This window comes from Malania oleifera, chromosome 1, assembly GCF_029873635.1.
Source record: "Malania oleifera isolate guangnan ecotype guangnan chromosome 1, ASM2987363v1, whole genome shotgun sequence".
Taxonomy (NCBI): Eukaryota; Viridiplantae; Streptophyta; class Magnoliopsida; order Santalales; family Ximeniaceae; genus Malania; species Malania oleifera.
In genome coordinates, this window is record NC_080417.1 from 6108979 (window position 1) to 6127093 (window position 18115).

At 38.5% G+C, this 18115-nt stretch overlaps 1 protein-coding gene across 7 annotated transcripts in view; it reads right to left on the minus strand.

Moving 5' to 3' along the window:
* LOC131162491 (uncharacterized) overlaps nucleotides 1–17659 on the minus strand; it is a 43666-nt gene extending 26007 nt beyond the window's left edge. The window contains exons 1-2 of one of the 7 annotated variants that reach the window (XM_058119081.1): nucleotides 17196–17659; nucleotides 15775–16277 (exon numbers count right to left, since the gene is read on the minus strand). In XM_058119081.1, coding sequence (XP_057975064.1) covers nucleotides 15775–16277; nucleotides 17196–17238 — 546 coding nt within the window. In that variant the 5' untranslated portion in view covers nucleotides 17239–17659. Of the gene's footprint in view, nucleotides 1–15774; nucleotides 16379–16983; nucleotides 17143–17195 lie in introns of those variants that run through there. The other 6 variants (XM_058119071.1, XM_058119061.1, XM_058119094.1 and 3 more) reach the window with 6 other exon arrangements.
* Between the last annotated feature and the right edge of the window lie 456 nt (nucleotides 17660–18115).

The window sequence follows — 18115 nt, forward strand, 5'->3', positions numbered from 1 at the left end:
GAATTCTTGTCACCCTCATATTATTGTTTTGTTAGTACTTTGCCTTCTGTTACTCTTCTAAAATCTATTATTTAAGAAACAAGCTCGTGCTTTTAAATCCTCTACTGAATCCAAATACCGGGCAATGTATGCTGCATGTTCTGAGATTGTCTAGTTTCGTGGGCTTCTAGCTGAGCTTGGTTTTTCTCAATCTGATTCTACTCCTCTTCATACTGATAATACTAGTGTCATTCAAATAGCTGCTAATTTTGTTTATCATGAGCATACAAAGCACATTGAAGTAGACTGTCATTCTATTCGAGAAGCCTTGGACACTCTGATTATATATCTGCCTCATGTTTCTACTCACCTCCAAATAGCTAACATCTTCACGAAGGCTATGACACGACAGCGCCATCAGTTCCTTGTGGGCAAATTGATGATTTTTGATCAGCCAGCATCAATTTGAGGGGGGATGTCAATCAAATAAGGTGTCATAATTAGTCTCTCTAATTATGGCATGATTTTATATCATTGTTGTAGATATTCTGTGATTAGTAGGTTGATTGTAGTTGATATTCTGTAATTAATAGGCTGATTGTAATTGCCTTAATTAGTCTCCTAGATGGCTGTAATTGCTGATTTTTAGCCTTGCAACTGACGTTTCTATTTGCTATATAATACAAGAACCCTCACAGAGAGAGGCATTCAATCCAATTGACATGGTATCAGAGCATTATCTCAATTAGGGTTGTTCTAATTATTATTATTTTTGGTTCTTTTCTGTGGGTAGCGGCAATTTCAGGGTTGTCGGCAGTTTTTGTTGGGTTTCCGGTGGGTGTTAAACTGCTATTCAGTAGTTTCTGTTGGGTTGGGATTGGGCGGTTGATTCTGTTTGCTTCAGAATCTTTGGTGGTTGTCAATCAGTGGTGTTCGGTTATCCTTTCTAGTGGTTGTTGGTGTTCTGTTTCGTCACAAATCTTTGGTGGTGTTGATTTGTGGAGAGTTACGTGCAGTCTCCGGAATATGTGCATGTCGCCCACGGATCTAACCGGAAGTAGAACGGATGAGGGAGAAATATGTGCTATAGCATTTCCAACGCTATTTCCGAGATGGGCCTGATTTAATATTGCTTCTTTCTTGATTTATCGTCGATTTAGTGTAAAAAAGCAATCTTCTCCGTGAGAATAGGATCTTTCCGCTATAGCTGTTACTCGGTTTTTTCATCAAAAAATTGATTAGAGAAGAAAACGAGGAGGAGAGAACTGGGATTTTGTAAGATGGACGAGGGTTTGCTTGATGATATCATAAGGCGGTTTCTTGACGCAAAGAATGGGCAGACGCCGAGGCACGTACAGCTGACGGAAGTGGAAACCCGGCAGCTCTGCTTTGCCTCTAAGGAAATTTTTCTCAGCCAGCCCAATCTTCTTGAATTGGAGGCTCCTGTTTAGATTTGTGGTAAAAAAGATAACCAAAGGAATTGAAGACTCTTTTACTTTTTCAATTATTTTGGTAATTGCTTGTGTTAAGAGTTTCATTGGCGTGTGAATTGCCTGTGTTTTTTAGCTAGTTCATCGAAGCCCTCTAAAATTCTAGGTGGAGGACTACAATGGTTCAAAAGTTGTGTGCATCACAAGATAATGATATTTGAGAACCGGTATCTCCTCCTCCTGATAAGTCCATGGTTGACACTAGGTGTATACCATGAAAGTCAATCCAGATGGTTCCATGGCACTCAAGTATATGATTTGGATTATTCTAACAAATACTCAGCTGTTTCCAAACTTGCATTGGTTCATTTGTTCATCCCCTTACACCACATGTCATTGGCCTCTTCATCAATTAGATGTGAAGAATGCCTTCCAACATGATGATCTTCAATAAGAGGTTTATATGAAACAACCACATGTTTTGTTGCTCAATGGGAGTGTGCATCAACTTAAGAAATCCTTGTATGGTCTAAATCAATCAAAAAACAAGGTTTAGTCCATTCAATGCCATACGACTTGAGTCTGTCCCTTAACAGTGTGCAGTAAATCTATGTATTTTATCATCATACTACTTCTGGTGGGATTCTACTCATTGTGTATATGGATGATATTGTGATTCTTGGTGATGATGATAGAGGTATCCAGCTTCTGAAGCATTGTCTACACACTAAATTTCATACCAAGGATTTTGGCCCATTGAAATACTGCTTGAGTATGGAAGAATCCAGATCTCGTAAGAAAACAGTCTTATCACCAAGGAAGTATGTTCTAGACCTTTTAGGTAAGACCAGGCTACTAAGATCCAAACTCGTCAATACAACTATTGATCCTAATAGCAAATTAATGTCAGATGTGAGTGATTGGATGAACTTGGGAAATACTGGAGATTTTTTGGAAGGTTGAACTATCTCACAAGTCATTCGACCTAATATATCTTTTGCAACGAGTGTTGTGAGCCAGTTTCTTGATTCACCAAGAACGAGACACTAGGATGCAGTCATTCGTATCTTGAAGTACCTCAAAGGTGCACCTAGGAGAGGTCTCTTGAATAAAGATCGAGCACAATTATGTTCAGGGATATACAGATGCAGATTGGACTAGAACCGTTGGGTCACCTTCCAACAGAAGATCCACAATCGGATATTGTGTTTTTGTTGGTGGTAACTTGGTATCTAGAAAAGTAAGAAACAAACTATGCTGGCCTAGTCCAATGTTGAGCTAGAGTATTGGGGCATGGCTGACACTACATGTAAGCTTATTTGGCTAAAGAATGTATTAGAAGAATTTGATTTCCACATTCTTGGCCTATAGAGTTTACATTTGATAATCTAGTTGCCATGTGTCACGGACCGCCAATTTAAACTCAATTAAATGGCCGCGCAGCACTCATTGAGGCTCTCCCTCGACGAGTCAGCCAACAACTACACATTCAATGCAACTGTCATGAACACTCGAGAGGTTTTCGAAAGCCATTATAGGTATGAAATATCAGTTCCAACAATAATGAATTCATGAAGACAAGTGACCTTCATACTCAATGACATGTGGAACTAGTTGTTATATTCAAATCAACAAGACAACCACACGAGCCATCATCCGAATAATTCAACATCCAGTATAAAAATCCCTAGCGAGGGCAAATGAAGACATCTCTCCTCCCCATTTAACCGAGGTCACACTGCCAACCCCTAACATTCTCCCCCACTCACTCTATCGACGACCTCGTCGATGTATTTGTAAGAAGACTTCCCACTCTTGTTGTTGATGACCTTCGTTATTGACTACATGTCTACCAGGTTATACTCTACATATTTTGTCTTGACTCTATATGACTCATCCACGGTATGAGGGAACCATGGATACTCACTCACTTGCAAAGAGCTGAAAAGGGACACAAACTCCTCCACTGTGTGAGTTTACGACAACTACTGACTTGCAAAGAGCTGAAAAGATAAATGACTCATCCACTATGCGAGTTAACTACGACTATTGACTGGTTAAGAGCTAGAAAATATATGACTCGTCGATTGTGTGAGATAACTATGAAAACTAACAGTTGAGAATCTGAAAAAGGATACGACTCATTGACTATATGAGGTAACTATGACAACTGACAGGTAAAGAACCCAAAAGGTATACGACTCATCCACTCCAGTTGGTTGTCTTTCGGGTATTGAAATCTACCGAATCTAGCATCATACAATCGTTCAAATCATCAAAGGCTTGCAATTATCTATCTTAACTTAGTCAGAGCGTGCAGCGTTCACCCTGCCTGCCCTTTTCGCGCATTTGGCATGTCACCCTGCCTACTTTCCTAGGTACTTGGCGCAAACCATTTTCCTTTCTATGCCATACCAACCAAAGCATGCATCATTTACCCAGCCAACCCTTTACTTCTTGGTGTGACACCCTATCTTCTTTCCTGGGTGCTTGGTGTGAACCATTACTCTTTCTCTGCCATGTTCACTTACAGAGTGTGCAGCGTTCACATTGCCTTCCCTTTTGCACTTTTGCATGTCCCCTTGCCTACTTTCCCGGATGTTTTGGTGTGAACCATTACCTTCTCTCTATAATCTTACTGGAAGTCCTCTGCCCACTTACCCAACATGTTGTCATAGATTCTTTTGCATTCTATTTACGCACAACATAAGAATGATCTCAACTAACTCCCATAGGGCGGCCTCAAGCTCCATTGGCACAAACCCATAGGATTCTGGATTGTATCTGACCTCGATGTCTTTCAACCTATTCAAGGCTTCCGACAGCTCAATATTCTCTGACAGACCTCAAGCTCTATTGGTCTGTTTCCCGTAGGGAGGCCTCAAGCTCTATTGGCACCACCCCTTGGGATTCTGTATGAAATCACATCCTCAATGAATTTCCAACTGCTCAATCCTCCTTTCAAATACCGCAAGAAATGTTTGTCTTTCTCCTTCATGAGATGGGAGATGGCATCATGCCCTCAATGTATTTCAACCTATTCTCGAGGCTTTCCACTACTCCATACCAAGGATTCTTATACATGGAGCGACTTACTCAAGTTCCATAATTCTATTTTCAAAATCAATTTTCTTGTTGGCGGCCTCAAGCTCTATTGGCACACCTATCTCTAGAGTCATACCTTGTCTTACATGCCTCCACATTGTTCAATTTTTACAAAAATTTTAAATTCTCATTTTACAACTCAGGATGTTCATGCCCACCGGGCTCACACATACCGTGCTCTGATACCAACTATCACGGACCACCAATTTAAACTCAATTAACGGGCCGCACGGCACTCGTCGAGGCTCTCCCTTGACGAGTCAACCAACAACTACACATTCAATCTGGCTATCATGAACACTCAAGAGGTTTTCGAAAGCCATTATAGGCATGAAATATCAGTTCCAACAATAATGAATTCATGAAGACAAGCGACCTTCATACTCAATGACATGTGGAACTAGTTGTTATATTCAAATCAACAAGACAACCACACGAGCCATCATCCGAATAATTCAACATCCAGTATAAAAATCCCTAGGGAGGGCAAGTGAAGACATCTCTCCTCCCTATTTAACCGAGACCACACTGTCAACCCCTAACACCATGCATATTGCCTCGAACCTAGTCTTCCATAGGCGGAAGAAACACATTGAAGTTAATTGCCACTTTAAGAGAAACCTGTGCAAAAGCTTAATACAACAACTCATATGAAACTTGAATTCCACCTTGCTAATTTATTCACTAAAGCCTTGGGAGGTGCTCAAGTTAAATCCATTTGTAACAAGCTAGGAACATATGATATCTATGCTCCAGCCTACGGGGGGTGTTACTAGTTATTTAGTGTTATAATTGTGTGCTCTTGTTGTGTCAGTAAGCACAAGTTAGTGCATGAGTTAGTAAAGGTAATATGGTCATTGCTATATACTTGACAAATATTATAAATATAGGGAGACACTTATCATTGTGATAAGGTCTTCCGTTTTACCCAATTCTCATTTATTTGAGTGTTAAGTTATCAAACAAATGCACACTAAATGTTAAAGAAAGTAAATGCAAAATAAGTTTCCTTATAAAAATAATTACTAAGATAAACCAACTAAAAATTAAGCTTCTAATCTTAATAAAGCGAAAAGACCAAAAGAAATGCAAAAGAAAAAAATGCCTCAAAAACCAATTTTAGTCATTCACAGCCAGTCTAATAATGTAACGACATGTAGTGACCCATAATGGCTTATATGATTGTGAATTAGATGACCTCTTATGTACTAGTCTTGGGAGCCACAACTACCATTATGTAATGACCATTACATACCAATTTTTGAAACTATGGTTGTGAGATAAGCAATTTGCTACAACTACAAAGGTGACCATCCACTAGATCTCCCAATTTTATTATCAATTTATCACAATGATGGCAAGATGAGCAAGTAGCTACAAGGTCAAAAACAAGAAAGCAAGCCTGAATTTTGTAGCTTTCTTGGCTTGTTGAATCTCACACTATGTCTTTCACAGTGTTAAGATGAGGGAGTATAAGGGCTTCTTACAATAGTACCAGGACGGCAAAAGGCCATTAATTTGCATTTGGACACTTTTACATGGGTTCCATGTTCCATGTATTGCACATTGGTGAAATATGAAGCATATGTATAATCAATGGGTTGTTTTGTAGAGGTAACTTACTTTGACTCTTCATTTATGCAAAAAAATTTTTGGATAAAGGTGGTTTCTATACCACATTATTCCCTTAGAAGAATTTCACATTTTGTTCACAAGTAGATAACCTCCTTGGATATGAGAGCCCCACCACCAAACCAATATTTATCATTGCACCTCAACGCTTCTTGGCACCATATCATCACGACGAGTGTCTCCTCAAAAATTTATTTCTCTTTCCTTGCTCTCTAACAAGGGGAAAGAGTAGTTCCAAAAGTGGTTTTGAGGTTCTACACACTATCTTTCATAGTTGTGTCATCTACATGAATAATGTCAAGCAAATTCATCTAAAGGAACAACTAGTCTGACGTACCCACAAGACCTACTGCAGATAGCAAAAGGAGTACAAGATTAGTACCACATATATGAATTGAAGTACCAAAAAAAAAAAAGAGTAAATTACATGCATAAGTATAAAAAAATTTTACTTCAATTGTATGACCTTTTTTTGCCCTGTATGAAATAAGGAGTCAAAAGTTTCCCCTTATTAAATGAGAAGAACTCCGGGAACTCCATGGTTGCTTGCATCCTTATCATTCTTCCTTTTACTTGTCTTAGAAGGATGAAAGCATCTCAACAATCAATAGTTCCAAATTCCAATACATGAAGAAGTAGGAGGTCATTTAAGGGGAGATAGCAACAAACTTTTGATGCACATGTCGATGATCATCCTAGTGAATTGTCCACCCCATCGTGACTCCCTCGACTTGTTTTATCTCGAAAGATAAAGTGACATGATTTCTAGAGGGCCTCTTTTTGCTCCAATGGATCAAAAACCCCTTACACCACTGATTGAAGTTGTGTCACAAAATGACTTCCTAAGGTAAGCCATGGTTGTACCCAAACTCGTACAATTGAACATATCCTCTTGATCAGTACCTACATAGCATAACTTTATCATGGCACGCAAACATCATGGTATGAAGAAGTCTAGGTCTCTATCACTAAGACTCTTTGAGCCAGTATGATCTCAAGAAAGATCCATAGTAGGGCAATAAATGGACATGGCAAGACCTCTATAACCAAGGACGTCATTTTTATATGCTCACAATCCATGTAGCCTAAAGCCTCCTAGAAGAAACCATAGACCACAACCAAGATCTAAAAAAGTCCCTCTTTCAAAGTTGAAGGAGAAACATGCATAGAAGCACACTCTTTCGACCATTCCCAAAAAGAAAAAAAAAAATTACAAAAATAAAGAGTTAACATAAGTTATCTCTAAGAAAAACAACCTATTGATCATACAACTACTTCATAGTACAAATCCAGTAAATATGGAATTCAAGTGAAAGACTCCCTAATGCAAAAAGAAGTCCCTATAAGGACTAGTCCAATAGAGTAACAAGAGTCAAATCCTACATGAGCCAGTCGCTGCAAGGACCTGCACCAAGGAGTCAACCTCCCCAAGAAAAAGTCCCCGTAAGAACCAGCCATGCATAAGTCATGCCCCACAAGAGCAAGTTCTACAAGGATGAGCCCCAAAAAAGTAGATCACACGAGGAATCAAACATCGTGCTTTGATTGGGAAAAAATAATGTATTTTTCTTGGATTAATAATATCTTCTAAAATGCTCTCTCCTTTTGGAAACTCTGGGTTACCCTGCTTTTGCTAAACCTTACTTTACAATGTCTTCTCTTCCACTTTTAGCAATACATAGAAACATTCAAGGGGCTAAATGTAATGCGTGAATTTATTTTTCCTAAGATTATGAAATTGACCCAATGGCCCACATTGAACTTATATGTGCACAATTATAAAATAGTTGTTAGTCATCTTATGTTGTCTCTCTTATAAGATATCAAAATCTTGGCAACCATGACTAGGCTGCAAAGACACGTGGCTAGGTCTTCACCAATCCAGGTCCAAGAGTCTTAGCTTGATGGGCCCAAATCAGGGTTCACTAAGAGGAATCCTGACCCCTTCAGCCTTTCCCTTGGTTGCTCAAGCAGTTTCCTATTAAAGGATGACCCAGATTTTTGGATTTCCCCTAGTTAAAGGAATTGCTTTTGCTATCCCGCAACTTCTGGATTTCCTGTAGTTGGGGGAATCCTTCAACCATAAAAACCTGCCGATATCCACAATTAAGCTTCCTGGGAATTGCTTGACTCCCTTCTCTAAGCTCTCAAATAATAGGCTTGTCTAGCCTTAGCTGGCATCCCCTTCCTAAACTCTCCTCCCCTCTCAACAACTCCTTCCACAAAGACCAAGAAATTACAAAAAAGCCACTTAAAGCCTACAAAATGTATTAGTAACAATTCTATCAAAGCCAAAAAAAAAAAAACTTTTTTCTTTTGTAACAAATTTATTCAAGCAAAAGCAAAAGAAATTTCTCTGCTCTGCTACCCTCGAACATGATAGGATAATGTGCAAATAAGATAAAATGGGGATAGCTTTTGCATAGCTCTAATTCAGCTATCATTAGTCCTAATGCATTTTCCCCCACAGCCATACATCCAACAACTATATGACTTTGCAATAATTAGTGTCAATTGTAAAACCTTGTACTCATCTTCCAAACATTTTAGTCTTGTTGATCTAAGCAGCTTTCCCACCTCGAGGGATGACAATTTGAAGTTGACAACTAACCTTTCTTCTCAATAATCCGCCAAGAAAAAGAATATATCCTAAATTTGAAGCACCTATAACATTAAGGCAGCTTCATCACATTTGGAAGTTTATATATTTACTCTTGACTGCCCCATGGACACACAGTGAACTTTATTCACTACTCTGATCCATTCTCAAACTATAATAGATCTTTGACCACTACCAATGTTTGTATCCACAACTCTAGTTTTCCAATATAAAGGATGTTGAACTATTTGGAAAATTCTGAGTTATTTTTTGGGCACCCACCATAGAGAAGTGCCAATTGTAAAGAAAATGAAGATGATTGGAGTGCAAGCAAGTAAAAACCCAAGTATTAGCTTCCTCTCACACGCTGAAAAGAAATATTAACATAGGACCAAGAAGCAGCAAATTTCCTTGCTATAAAACCACCCAAAAGAAAAAGGGCATTAGCTTCCCAAATTTTTTCATGAAGCTAACCTCATAGTATTTTTTTTTTTTTAATAACAATTCCAATTCATATAACACCCAAGAGAGTAAAATTTTGCATTTGGCAAAATCCATAGCATCCATCAAGGAAACACAGGACAGGAAACCAGAAATAATTAAAGGTATTATATCCTCATTTTGAAAATTATATAATATGAGACTTAGATATTCTCTCCTCAATTTGTTTCAATGCAGTCATCTGGATTTTTTGTGGCCATAACTATGTCAATCAATATTAATAATTCATGAATTCTTCTATTCCTTGTTAGGCAAATCGGATTTGGGGTAGAGGTGGAGAAGTTGGGTAGAATGTCATGTTAATCAATGATTTGACTACATTGAGTGGTATTCCCCAGCACATGGAAATTCTAAATCATGGGAGTCATCTAATGACACAAAATTGGATCTATAGGCCATATCGGCAACGATACCAGAATAAACAACCATTTGATCTAAAAGCCTAAGTAGTTACATTGACGTGTTTCAATAGATTAATAACCCATCTTCTTTTACCCCATTTTCAATGCTAGCCAATGGCCACACTAGTGAATCTTTTTCTGCTCGAGGACTATGAAAACAAATTTCTTTACTCATCAAGATCATAGTAGTGCGAAGAAGGCTCACATTAATGAAAGTAATGCAGAGATGAAGATAAGAGATCAAGAAAATAGCAAAGTTCCAAGAATGGAAAGACAGAAATTGTATTCTATATTCTTGTGTATCTGTACATGAATGACTAATAGATTGGAAACCGTCGATGGTTTGTTTTAGGCAGAAGCATAACCGTCGATATAAACAACATAACTGTTGACGGTTATCAATCCTCAACAGATTCTTCAGAGCTCATGTGTAATAGCCTCAATTGAATTTTGCTTCATTGTTAGCATGTCTATCTAGAGGAACTTTAGGCACCTGGGGAAGGACTTCTTCTAGTAATTTCAACATTCCCCCGCAAGATGGAAGGTAAATGTTAATGACTCCCATCTTGGATAACAGTCGATTAAAGGTAGGAGAATGAAGTGGCTTAGTAAGCAAGTCCGCCAATTGAGCAGATGAAGAAACATGCGTAGTTAAGACTTGCCTATCTGAAATCTTATCCCAAACAAGATGGCAGTCTAGTTCAATATGCTTTGTGTGTTCGTGAAACATGGGGTTTGCAGCAATATGTAATGCTGCCAAGTTGTCACAATATAAGGTGGCAGGCTTTGAGATGATGATGTGCAAGTCACGAAGTAAGTATAAGTCGTGTAAGCTTACAAATCACCACAGCCATCGCTCTATATTCAGACTTAGAATATGACCTCGATATAGTGGTCTGCTTTTTGGATTTCCAAGAGATAAGGGAGTTGCCTATGAATACGCAAAATCCAGTGGTTCAACGCCTCATTTTTGAGCAATTTGCCCAATTTGCATCCAAGTAAGCCATGAGCTCCAATTGTGAATTGGCACGAAAAAATATGCCTTGTCTTGGGCACCTTTGACGTATTTGAGAACTTTGATAATGGAATCATAGTGAGGAACCCGTGGGTTTTCCATGAATTGAGCAAGGAAATTAACATTGTAGCTTAAATATGGACGTGTGTTGGTAAGATAGAGGAGCTTACCAACCAATTTTCAGAACAAGGTAGGATCATGAAAAATTTCACCTTCATCCTTTGGCAGTTTGATATTGGGTTCCATAGGTAAAGGAGAGGGTTTAGATGCTAGTATCCCTGTCTCAGAAAGTATATCCAGTGCGTACTTGCGTTGGCAAAGTTGAATTCCTCCCTTTGAGCGTCCTACTTCCATGCCAAGGAAATATTTGAGTGAGCCGCGAGTTTTGAATTTGAATTTTGTCTCTAGAAATTGCTTGACTGTTGTACAGGAAGCCGCATCTGAACTCATCAAAATTATGTCATCGACATATACAAGCAGGGCGATGAAGGATGTGGACATGCACTTGGTGAATAAACTGTAATCCGCTTTGGATTGCATGAAGCCAAATTCAGCCAATGATGAAGAGAGTTTGGTGTTCCATTGGCGAGAAGCTTGTCGTAAGCCATAAAGGATTTTCTGCAGGCAACAAACTTTGTTGCTTTTTTCTGAAGGATGACAAAGAGGGGGCTTCATGTAAATTTCTTCATCGAGATCTCCATATAAGAATGTGTTATTGACGTCCAAGTGGTGGAGATCCCACCCTTTGATGGCTGCTACAGCAAGAAGGCACCAAATGGAAGCCAATTTCGCAACTGGTGAGAATGTGTCACGAAAATCAATTCCTTCACGCTAGGTAAACATTTTGCAACCAAACAAGCCTTAGCTCGTTCAATCGTCCCATCAGCTTTGAATTTGTATTTATAAACCCATTTGCGATCAATCGGCTTCCTGTCAGGAGGCAAATCAAAAATGGACGATGTCTCATTAAGATTAAGTGCACTGAGCTCTTGCTCCATTGCCTTATGCTAAATTGGATCTTTGATGGCTTGAGAGTATGAGGTTGGCTGCGTATGTAGAGATATGGAAGTGGTGAAAGCTTTGAAGGTTGATGAGAGTGAGTCATAAGAGATTACAGAAGAGAGAGGGAAGGAGATTTTCAAACCTGTGATGGAGGAGGAAGCAGGAGCTTGCTATTTGGAGGCCAACTAGGAGGAGATAGGTGTTGCAACTTGTTGACAATGAAAATCACGTAGGTAGGCGGGAGCTTCCCGTGTTCGAGTTGACCGGCATGGAAGAAGTGGTGGAGAGATATGAGGAGATGTGGGAATGTCTTTGCTGCTTGTTTGATCAGGCAGTGTTGTGTCAAGGGAAATGTGAGCAAAGGAAGGGGAACTGATGGCGATGGGAAGAAATGATGGGGCAGAATGTCCGAGATGTGTTTGGGATGGGAAGTTGTTAGAGAAGTTTTCGTGGGATGAAAAAGAAAAGGGAGGAAAGGAACACAAGGGGTGTGTGGTTTGTTTTAAGGGAAAAAAATCTTCATGAAACACAACATCTCGCGATATGAAGATTTGGTTGGTATGGAGGTCTAGCAATTTATAGCCTTTGACACCATATGGATAGCCAAGGAATAAGCATGTCCAAGCTCGGGGGTCGAATTTGGTGCGAGCATGGCTAAGTGTAGATGCAAAACATAAACACTTGAATACTTTGAGATGGAAATAGTAAGGCTTAGTGTGATATAGGAGTTCAAAAGGGGATTTGTAATTAAGGTTTGGGGTGGGTGTTCTATTGATTAAATATACAGCAGTGGTGATAAAATCAGTCCAATATTTCATAGGAAGACCTGACTGAAATTTTAAGGCCCTTGCGACATTTAATATATGCTGATGTTTGCACTCGGCTAAGGCATTTTGTTGTGGTGTTGCAACACATGTAAGTTGGTGCAAAACACCTTTCGATTGATAGAATAGTGGCATGTTAAACTCAGCGCCACTGTCAATTCGAATTGTTTTGATTTGAGTTTCAAACTGATTTTCAACAAGTGAGAAAAAATTCTGAATTGAAGTTCTTGCATCTAATTTTGCTTTTAGTAAATAGATCCAAGTGCAGCGAGTAAATTGGTCAACAATGGTAAGGAAGTATTTAGCACCATTGTATGCTTGAGTTGGGTTAGGGCCCCAAATGTCAACAGAAATAATATCAAATGGTTATGTTGGTCGCTCATTGGGAAGGGGTAATTTGTGTTGTTTGGCAAGAGGGAAAATATCCAAAGGAACTTTGGAAATAGTCAAAGGCATCAAATTATCTTTATTAATAGCATTCAATATGTGTTGGGTCATGGAACTATGTCCAAGCCAATAGTGCCATAGAGTAAAGTCATCAAGCTTGGTTACATCTGTAGTATTAACGGAACTGGAAGGAAACAATGTAAGAAAAAAAGAATGCAAAGCAGTTGGGGTGGGTCTCAAAGGTTGGAGATGATACAAGCCATTAAGCATCTTCCCTAGTCCAGTCGTCTTTCAAGATGAAAGGTCCTGTATATAACATGAATTTGAGAAGAAAATTAAACAGCAATTGGAATGAGTTGTTAATGATTTTGCAGAAATGAGTTTAAATGAAATTTCAGGGACACAGAGTACATTTTTGAGAACCAAATGCTCAGAAAGATGGACATCACCAATGTGGGTGGCTGCCATTGTGGTTCCATTAGGAAGTTTGATCATGTGAGAAACAGGAGTGACATGATGTGTAAAAAATTTGGGGCTACAGATCATGTGGTCTGTAGCACCCGTGTCGATGATCCATGATGTGGAAGAGTTAGTGATATTACTGTGTGTATGTGTGGAATTACAAAACACAATACCAGACTCAGGAGTGGTGCTAGAATCAGAGATGCTAGCTTGCATGTGATTGACAGTAGGTGTAATGGCAGCACTTTGAGAAAGATTTAGTAAGGCAAGGAGATGGCTGTACTGCTCCTGAGTAATAGGTGATCCATGGTTGATTTGTTCCTGCTTAAGAGTAGATTGATTAGCAGAGGATCTGAATTTAAAGTTGTTCTTGTGTCCACGAGGGAAGCCATTTAGTTTGTAACACTTCTATTTGGTATGTCCAGGTATGCGACAATGGGAGCACACTGGGAGATTGGGATTGGCTTTGAAGCAACGTTCCAAAGAATGACCAGAGGTGTTGTAGTGTGAGCAATACAAGCGATCCTTGCAGGAAGAGGGTTGGCTGCGGTGATCTGGTCCCCTTGTCGACATTGCAAGAGGTGCTGGTACAGAATGGAGTTGTCTGCGCCTTTCTTCTTGTTGAACCATAGAAAAGATACAATTCAAAGCAGGGAGAGGGTCATATAGTAGAATCTGGGCACAAACAGAGTCATATGAATCATTGAGTCCCATTAGGCTTTGCATCACTTTGCTGCAATGTCTGTAATCCGCCAATGTCTTTACCGAGCCACAAGTACATAAGGGCATGGGCTCAGACATTTTGAGTTCATCCCAAAAATTTTTGAGTTTGTTGTAATATTGGCTTACAAAATCAGTATCTTGGACCAACGAAGAAATGGATTTGGTGATTTGGAACATGCGAGGAGCATTTTGGATAAAAAACCTTTCACAAAGGTCATTCCAAACATTTGCAGCAGTATCAGTATGTGCGATACTTGATCTATTTTCACGGCCAACCGAGTGTTGGATCCAAGCGATTACCATATCATTACAGCGCTCCCAAAGAGCAGCTAAAGGATTAGAATTATCATTTGGTTTCGGAATTGTATTGTCAATAAAGTCGAGCTTGTTCTTGATGTTCAGTGCACACCGCATGGTTCTTGCCCTGGTCCTGTGGTTAAAAGATCGGGAACCAGTGGAGATGATGCTCCTTCACCAGGTTGGATGAAATAAGGGATAGCAGGATGATGGGGGTTGGTCTCAGGATTGGATTGCATGTTTGAATGGTGGATGAATTTTGGATCGATGCTCTGATACCATAATGAAAGTAATGCAGAGATGAAGATAAAAGATCAAGAAAATAGCAAAGTTCCAAGAATAGAAAGATAGAAATTGTATTATATATTCTGGTGTATCTGTACATGAACCAGACCTCTTATTTATACAAATAAATTAATAATTGACGAACAAATTAACTAACTAACTAAAACTAACACTGCCAACAGAAAACTGACTAATAGATTAAAAATCGTTGACGGTTTCAGGCAAAAGCATAATCGTCGATATAAACAACAAAACCGTCGACGGTTATCAATCCTCAACAGATTCTTTACAGCTCATGTTTAACAGCCTCAACAGAATTGTGCTTCATTGTTAGCATGTCTATGTGGAGGAACTTTAGGCACCTGGAGAAGGACTTCTTTTTGTAAATTCAACACACATAAACCAAGATCAATCTTTCCCCCTTTTCTTCATCTTGTACTACTCTGTTATTTGTTTTATTAGCAATAGAAATTCTCAAATGAGCTGAAAGTTTAATTAAGGTGGGTAAGACTTCAGCCACTTGTATTGTCCATATTACATAATTTGATCCCTAGCTTAGCTCAAAGAAATGAGGACAAGGTTGCTTGGCCTGACAACCAAAATGAACAGCATACATTTCAAATAAGTAATAGAATGTCTTGTTCAATATGGATGGGCAGGAACCTATGACAAAAAGACATTTTCACTTTGCAAATTGTGTTTAGCAAGCAACCGCTAGCACTTATAATCAAAAACATCTTAATGTAGATGTCTTGTTTTCAACTTAGTGTACCCCATTTATACATCTTTTATGGACATCAGCCTACTTAATAACTCTAATTATGTGATTTAAAGCTGATATAGGGCAGAAATGTAACATTGATCCTTTTCTAGGTCACATATGCTTAATCAACAATACTAAAATATTAGGGGAAAAACCAGCACTAGAACTTCATATTATTATGGACGAAAAGAAGTGGAGCATGCTTAGGTCCATACTTTATTTTGAGTTTTTCTAGTCAGCAGATATGACTTGGAGTCCAAATTTAAGCAGAATAGGGATACAAACTTATACTAGGAACAGTAATTACGAGCATCAGCAACCTAATCCCAATCCAAGCAAAATACATAAATAAATAAATAAACAGATTACCCGTGCAGCACCCTTTTTGTGAGAATGGTAGGTGGGCCCATCTTTATACTCTCCATACCAATAATACGTCCTTGATCTCTCATCATACAGAATACCACCTCCATGAGCCTGTATTGGATTTCCATCAGTATCCAACCAAATTTTTCCTGGATAATAGTAGAAGCTATCATTCCCCACTTCCTTCATTGGATCTATGGCAGTTTTCTGATTGGGAAAGAATACATGTCTGATTTGGGAAGATTCATCGAGAAATTCATCAATTAGTGTGGTTGTCCGCTTAGGCCTCCTTTTTGCAGCACGTGGAGATCGCTTTCCCCTTGGTGGGGGAACTTGGATGTTCTCGTCCTCTACCTTCTCAAGTTCACGGAATTGCGGGTCATGATTCATGCGCATTTGGATCTCCGTACCCTCCCCATCTTTGTGATGAACAAGGGAGCCAAGATGAAACAGAACGAGACATCCCACCAGGCTCCAAACCACAGCAGACACTGAACATCTGCTTCCTGCATCGCAACGGAAACTGGTTGGTTTCCTGTATTTGTTCCTCCCCATTTTTTTCTTCCTTTTTATCTCCAAGATAAAGCTGCAGTTAAGAAAATGCAACCTATGGAGGATCCAATAAAACCCAACCAAAGTTAAGACACAACCATAGTGCATATGTATTCTACGAATACACCCAAAAAAAACATTAAATCCGTACATATTTAAGAATGTTCATGAAGGAAAAAAAAAAAGCATGAAAAAACTAGGATTTAAGAAAGAATTAGATAAGGAAATAGAAATTACAAATAAAACATGTAAAATATAAAAATGCAGTGTTTTGAGGATTTGTCTACAACGTCATGAACTCTTTCGTTGGCATAGGCGAATTTCCATTTATTGTGAACTCAATTAGTAGTTATAAATGAAACTAAGTTCCCTCATACATCTTACAGTTTTTTTTACTAGACATGAAGTAAAATGAAAAATAAGAAACCTAGGACTCTAGGAGTGTTGTCAAAGGAAAAGGCAGAAATGTATGAAGGAAAACACAGTATTAGTCTCATTCGGGATAAATTTCACCCTTCCTCAACAAAAGAGAAAACAAAAAATAAACAATCACTGGGTAATTAAAAGTTGCAATAAACACGAGAACTTAAACACAAATCCCCTTAAATACCAACTCAATTCAATCATAAACCAGCACTCCCTGACGAAAACAGCCATTACCCATTTCGATACGAGCTACAAATCTTCAAAACAAAAACCCTCGACAGTTCAATGGCATTCAACAGTTGCAAAAAATATCCCATCAAAAAGCTAAAACCGCAATCAACCCGTTTATAAGATATTAATTAAATTTATTTTTTAAAATAAAATAAAATAAACAACAACAACAACAACCTCAACCTCAACTACCGCCGAAGAGTCAACAAACTTACCTAATAAAAACCGAATTACGAGTGGAGTGAAATTTTCAGACATGGGTTTCTCTTACCACCACATACTAAATTGGAAAACCAAAGCGATTCTCTGCTCGGTTCACTGTAAAATCCTTTGAAATGATACCCTCCTCGCCTGATAAATTACCAAGCTCATGATGCCCCGACCTGCTCTGTTTTTTAATGCTACAGCTGTTTACTGGAATACAAAAGCAGGTGATAGAACAGAGAGAGAGAGAGAAAGAGGGGATGCGTTGCTTAGTTTAGGTCCCAAACAAGATCCAGACGTGACGATGACTCGAAACCAAACATAAGACCACTTTCCTCTCCCTCCCCTCTCTCCGGCCTCTGTCCCGCTGTCTCTCAATTGTCAAATGCGTAATGATGAGTTCAATGCAAGGTTGAATGGCGTGAGGTCGCACACGGCTACGCTCTCGTCATCAAGAAGAAAATAATTCAACTACTCACGTAACCACACCGCATGCGCTAATTTTAAACTCAATCAATTTAATTTGATAAAATATTAATTTTAGGTTTGTAAAAGGGATTTAGATTTTGTAAATTTAATTGTAAAATAGGAAAAAAATTTAAAATTTTTAAAACCTCAAGAAAAGTCATTATACTTTTTGTCAAACCTTAAAAGATTAATGTCTTTTTCTCAAATTACTAAAAATATTTTACCTTATTTGGTAAACTCTAAGAAAAGGTACTTCACTGAAGAGAACATATAAAAGTATATAAATAATAATAATAATAATAATAATTTATTGTAGATATTTGCTTACTCAATCCAATTTAGAAATGACATTTATTTAAGAATTAATTGAACTTGACAGCCTCAACTTTTAAAAATTATACTTAAAATATACTAACAAATGAGGCAAGATATAGAGGAATATGCCAAAAGGAAGTAGACCTTA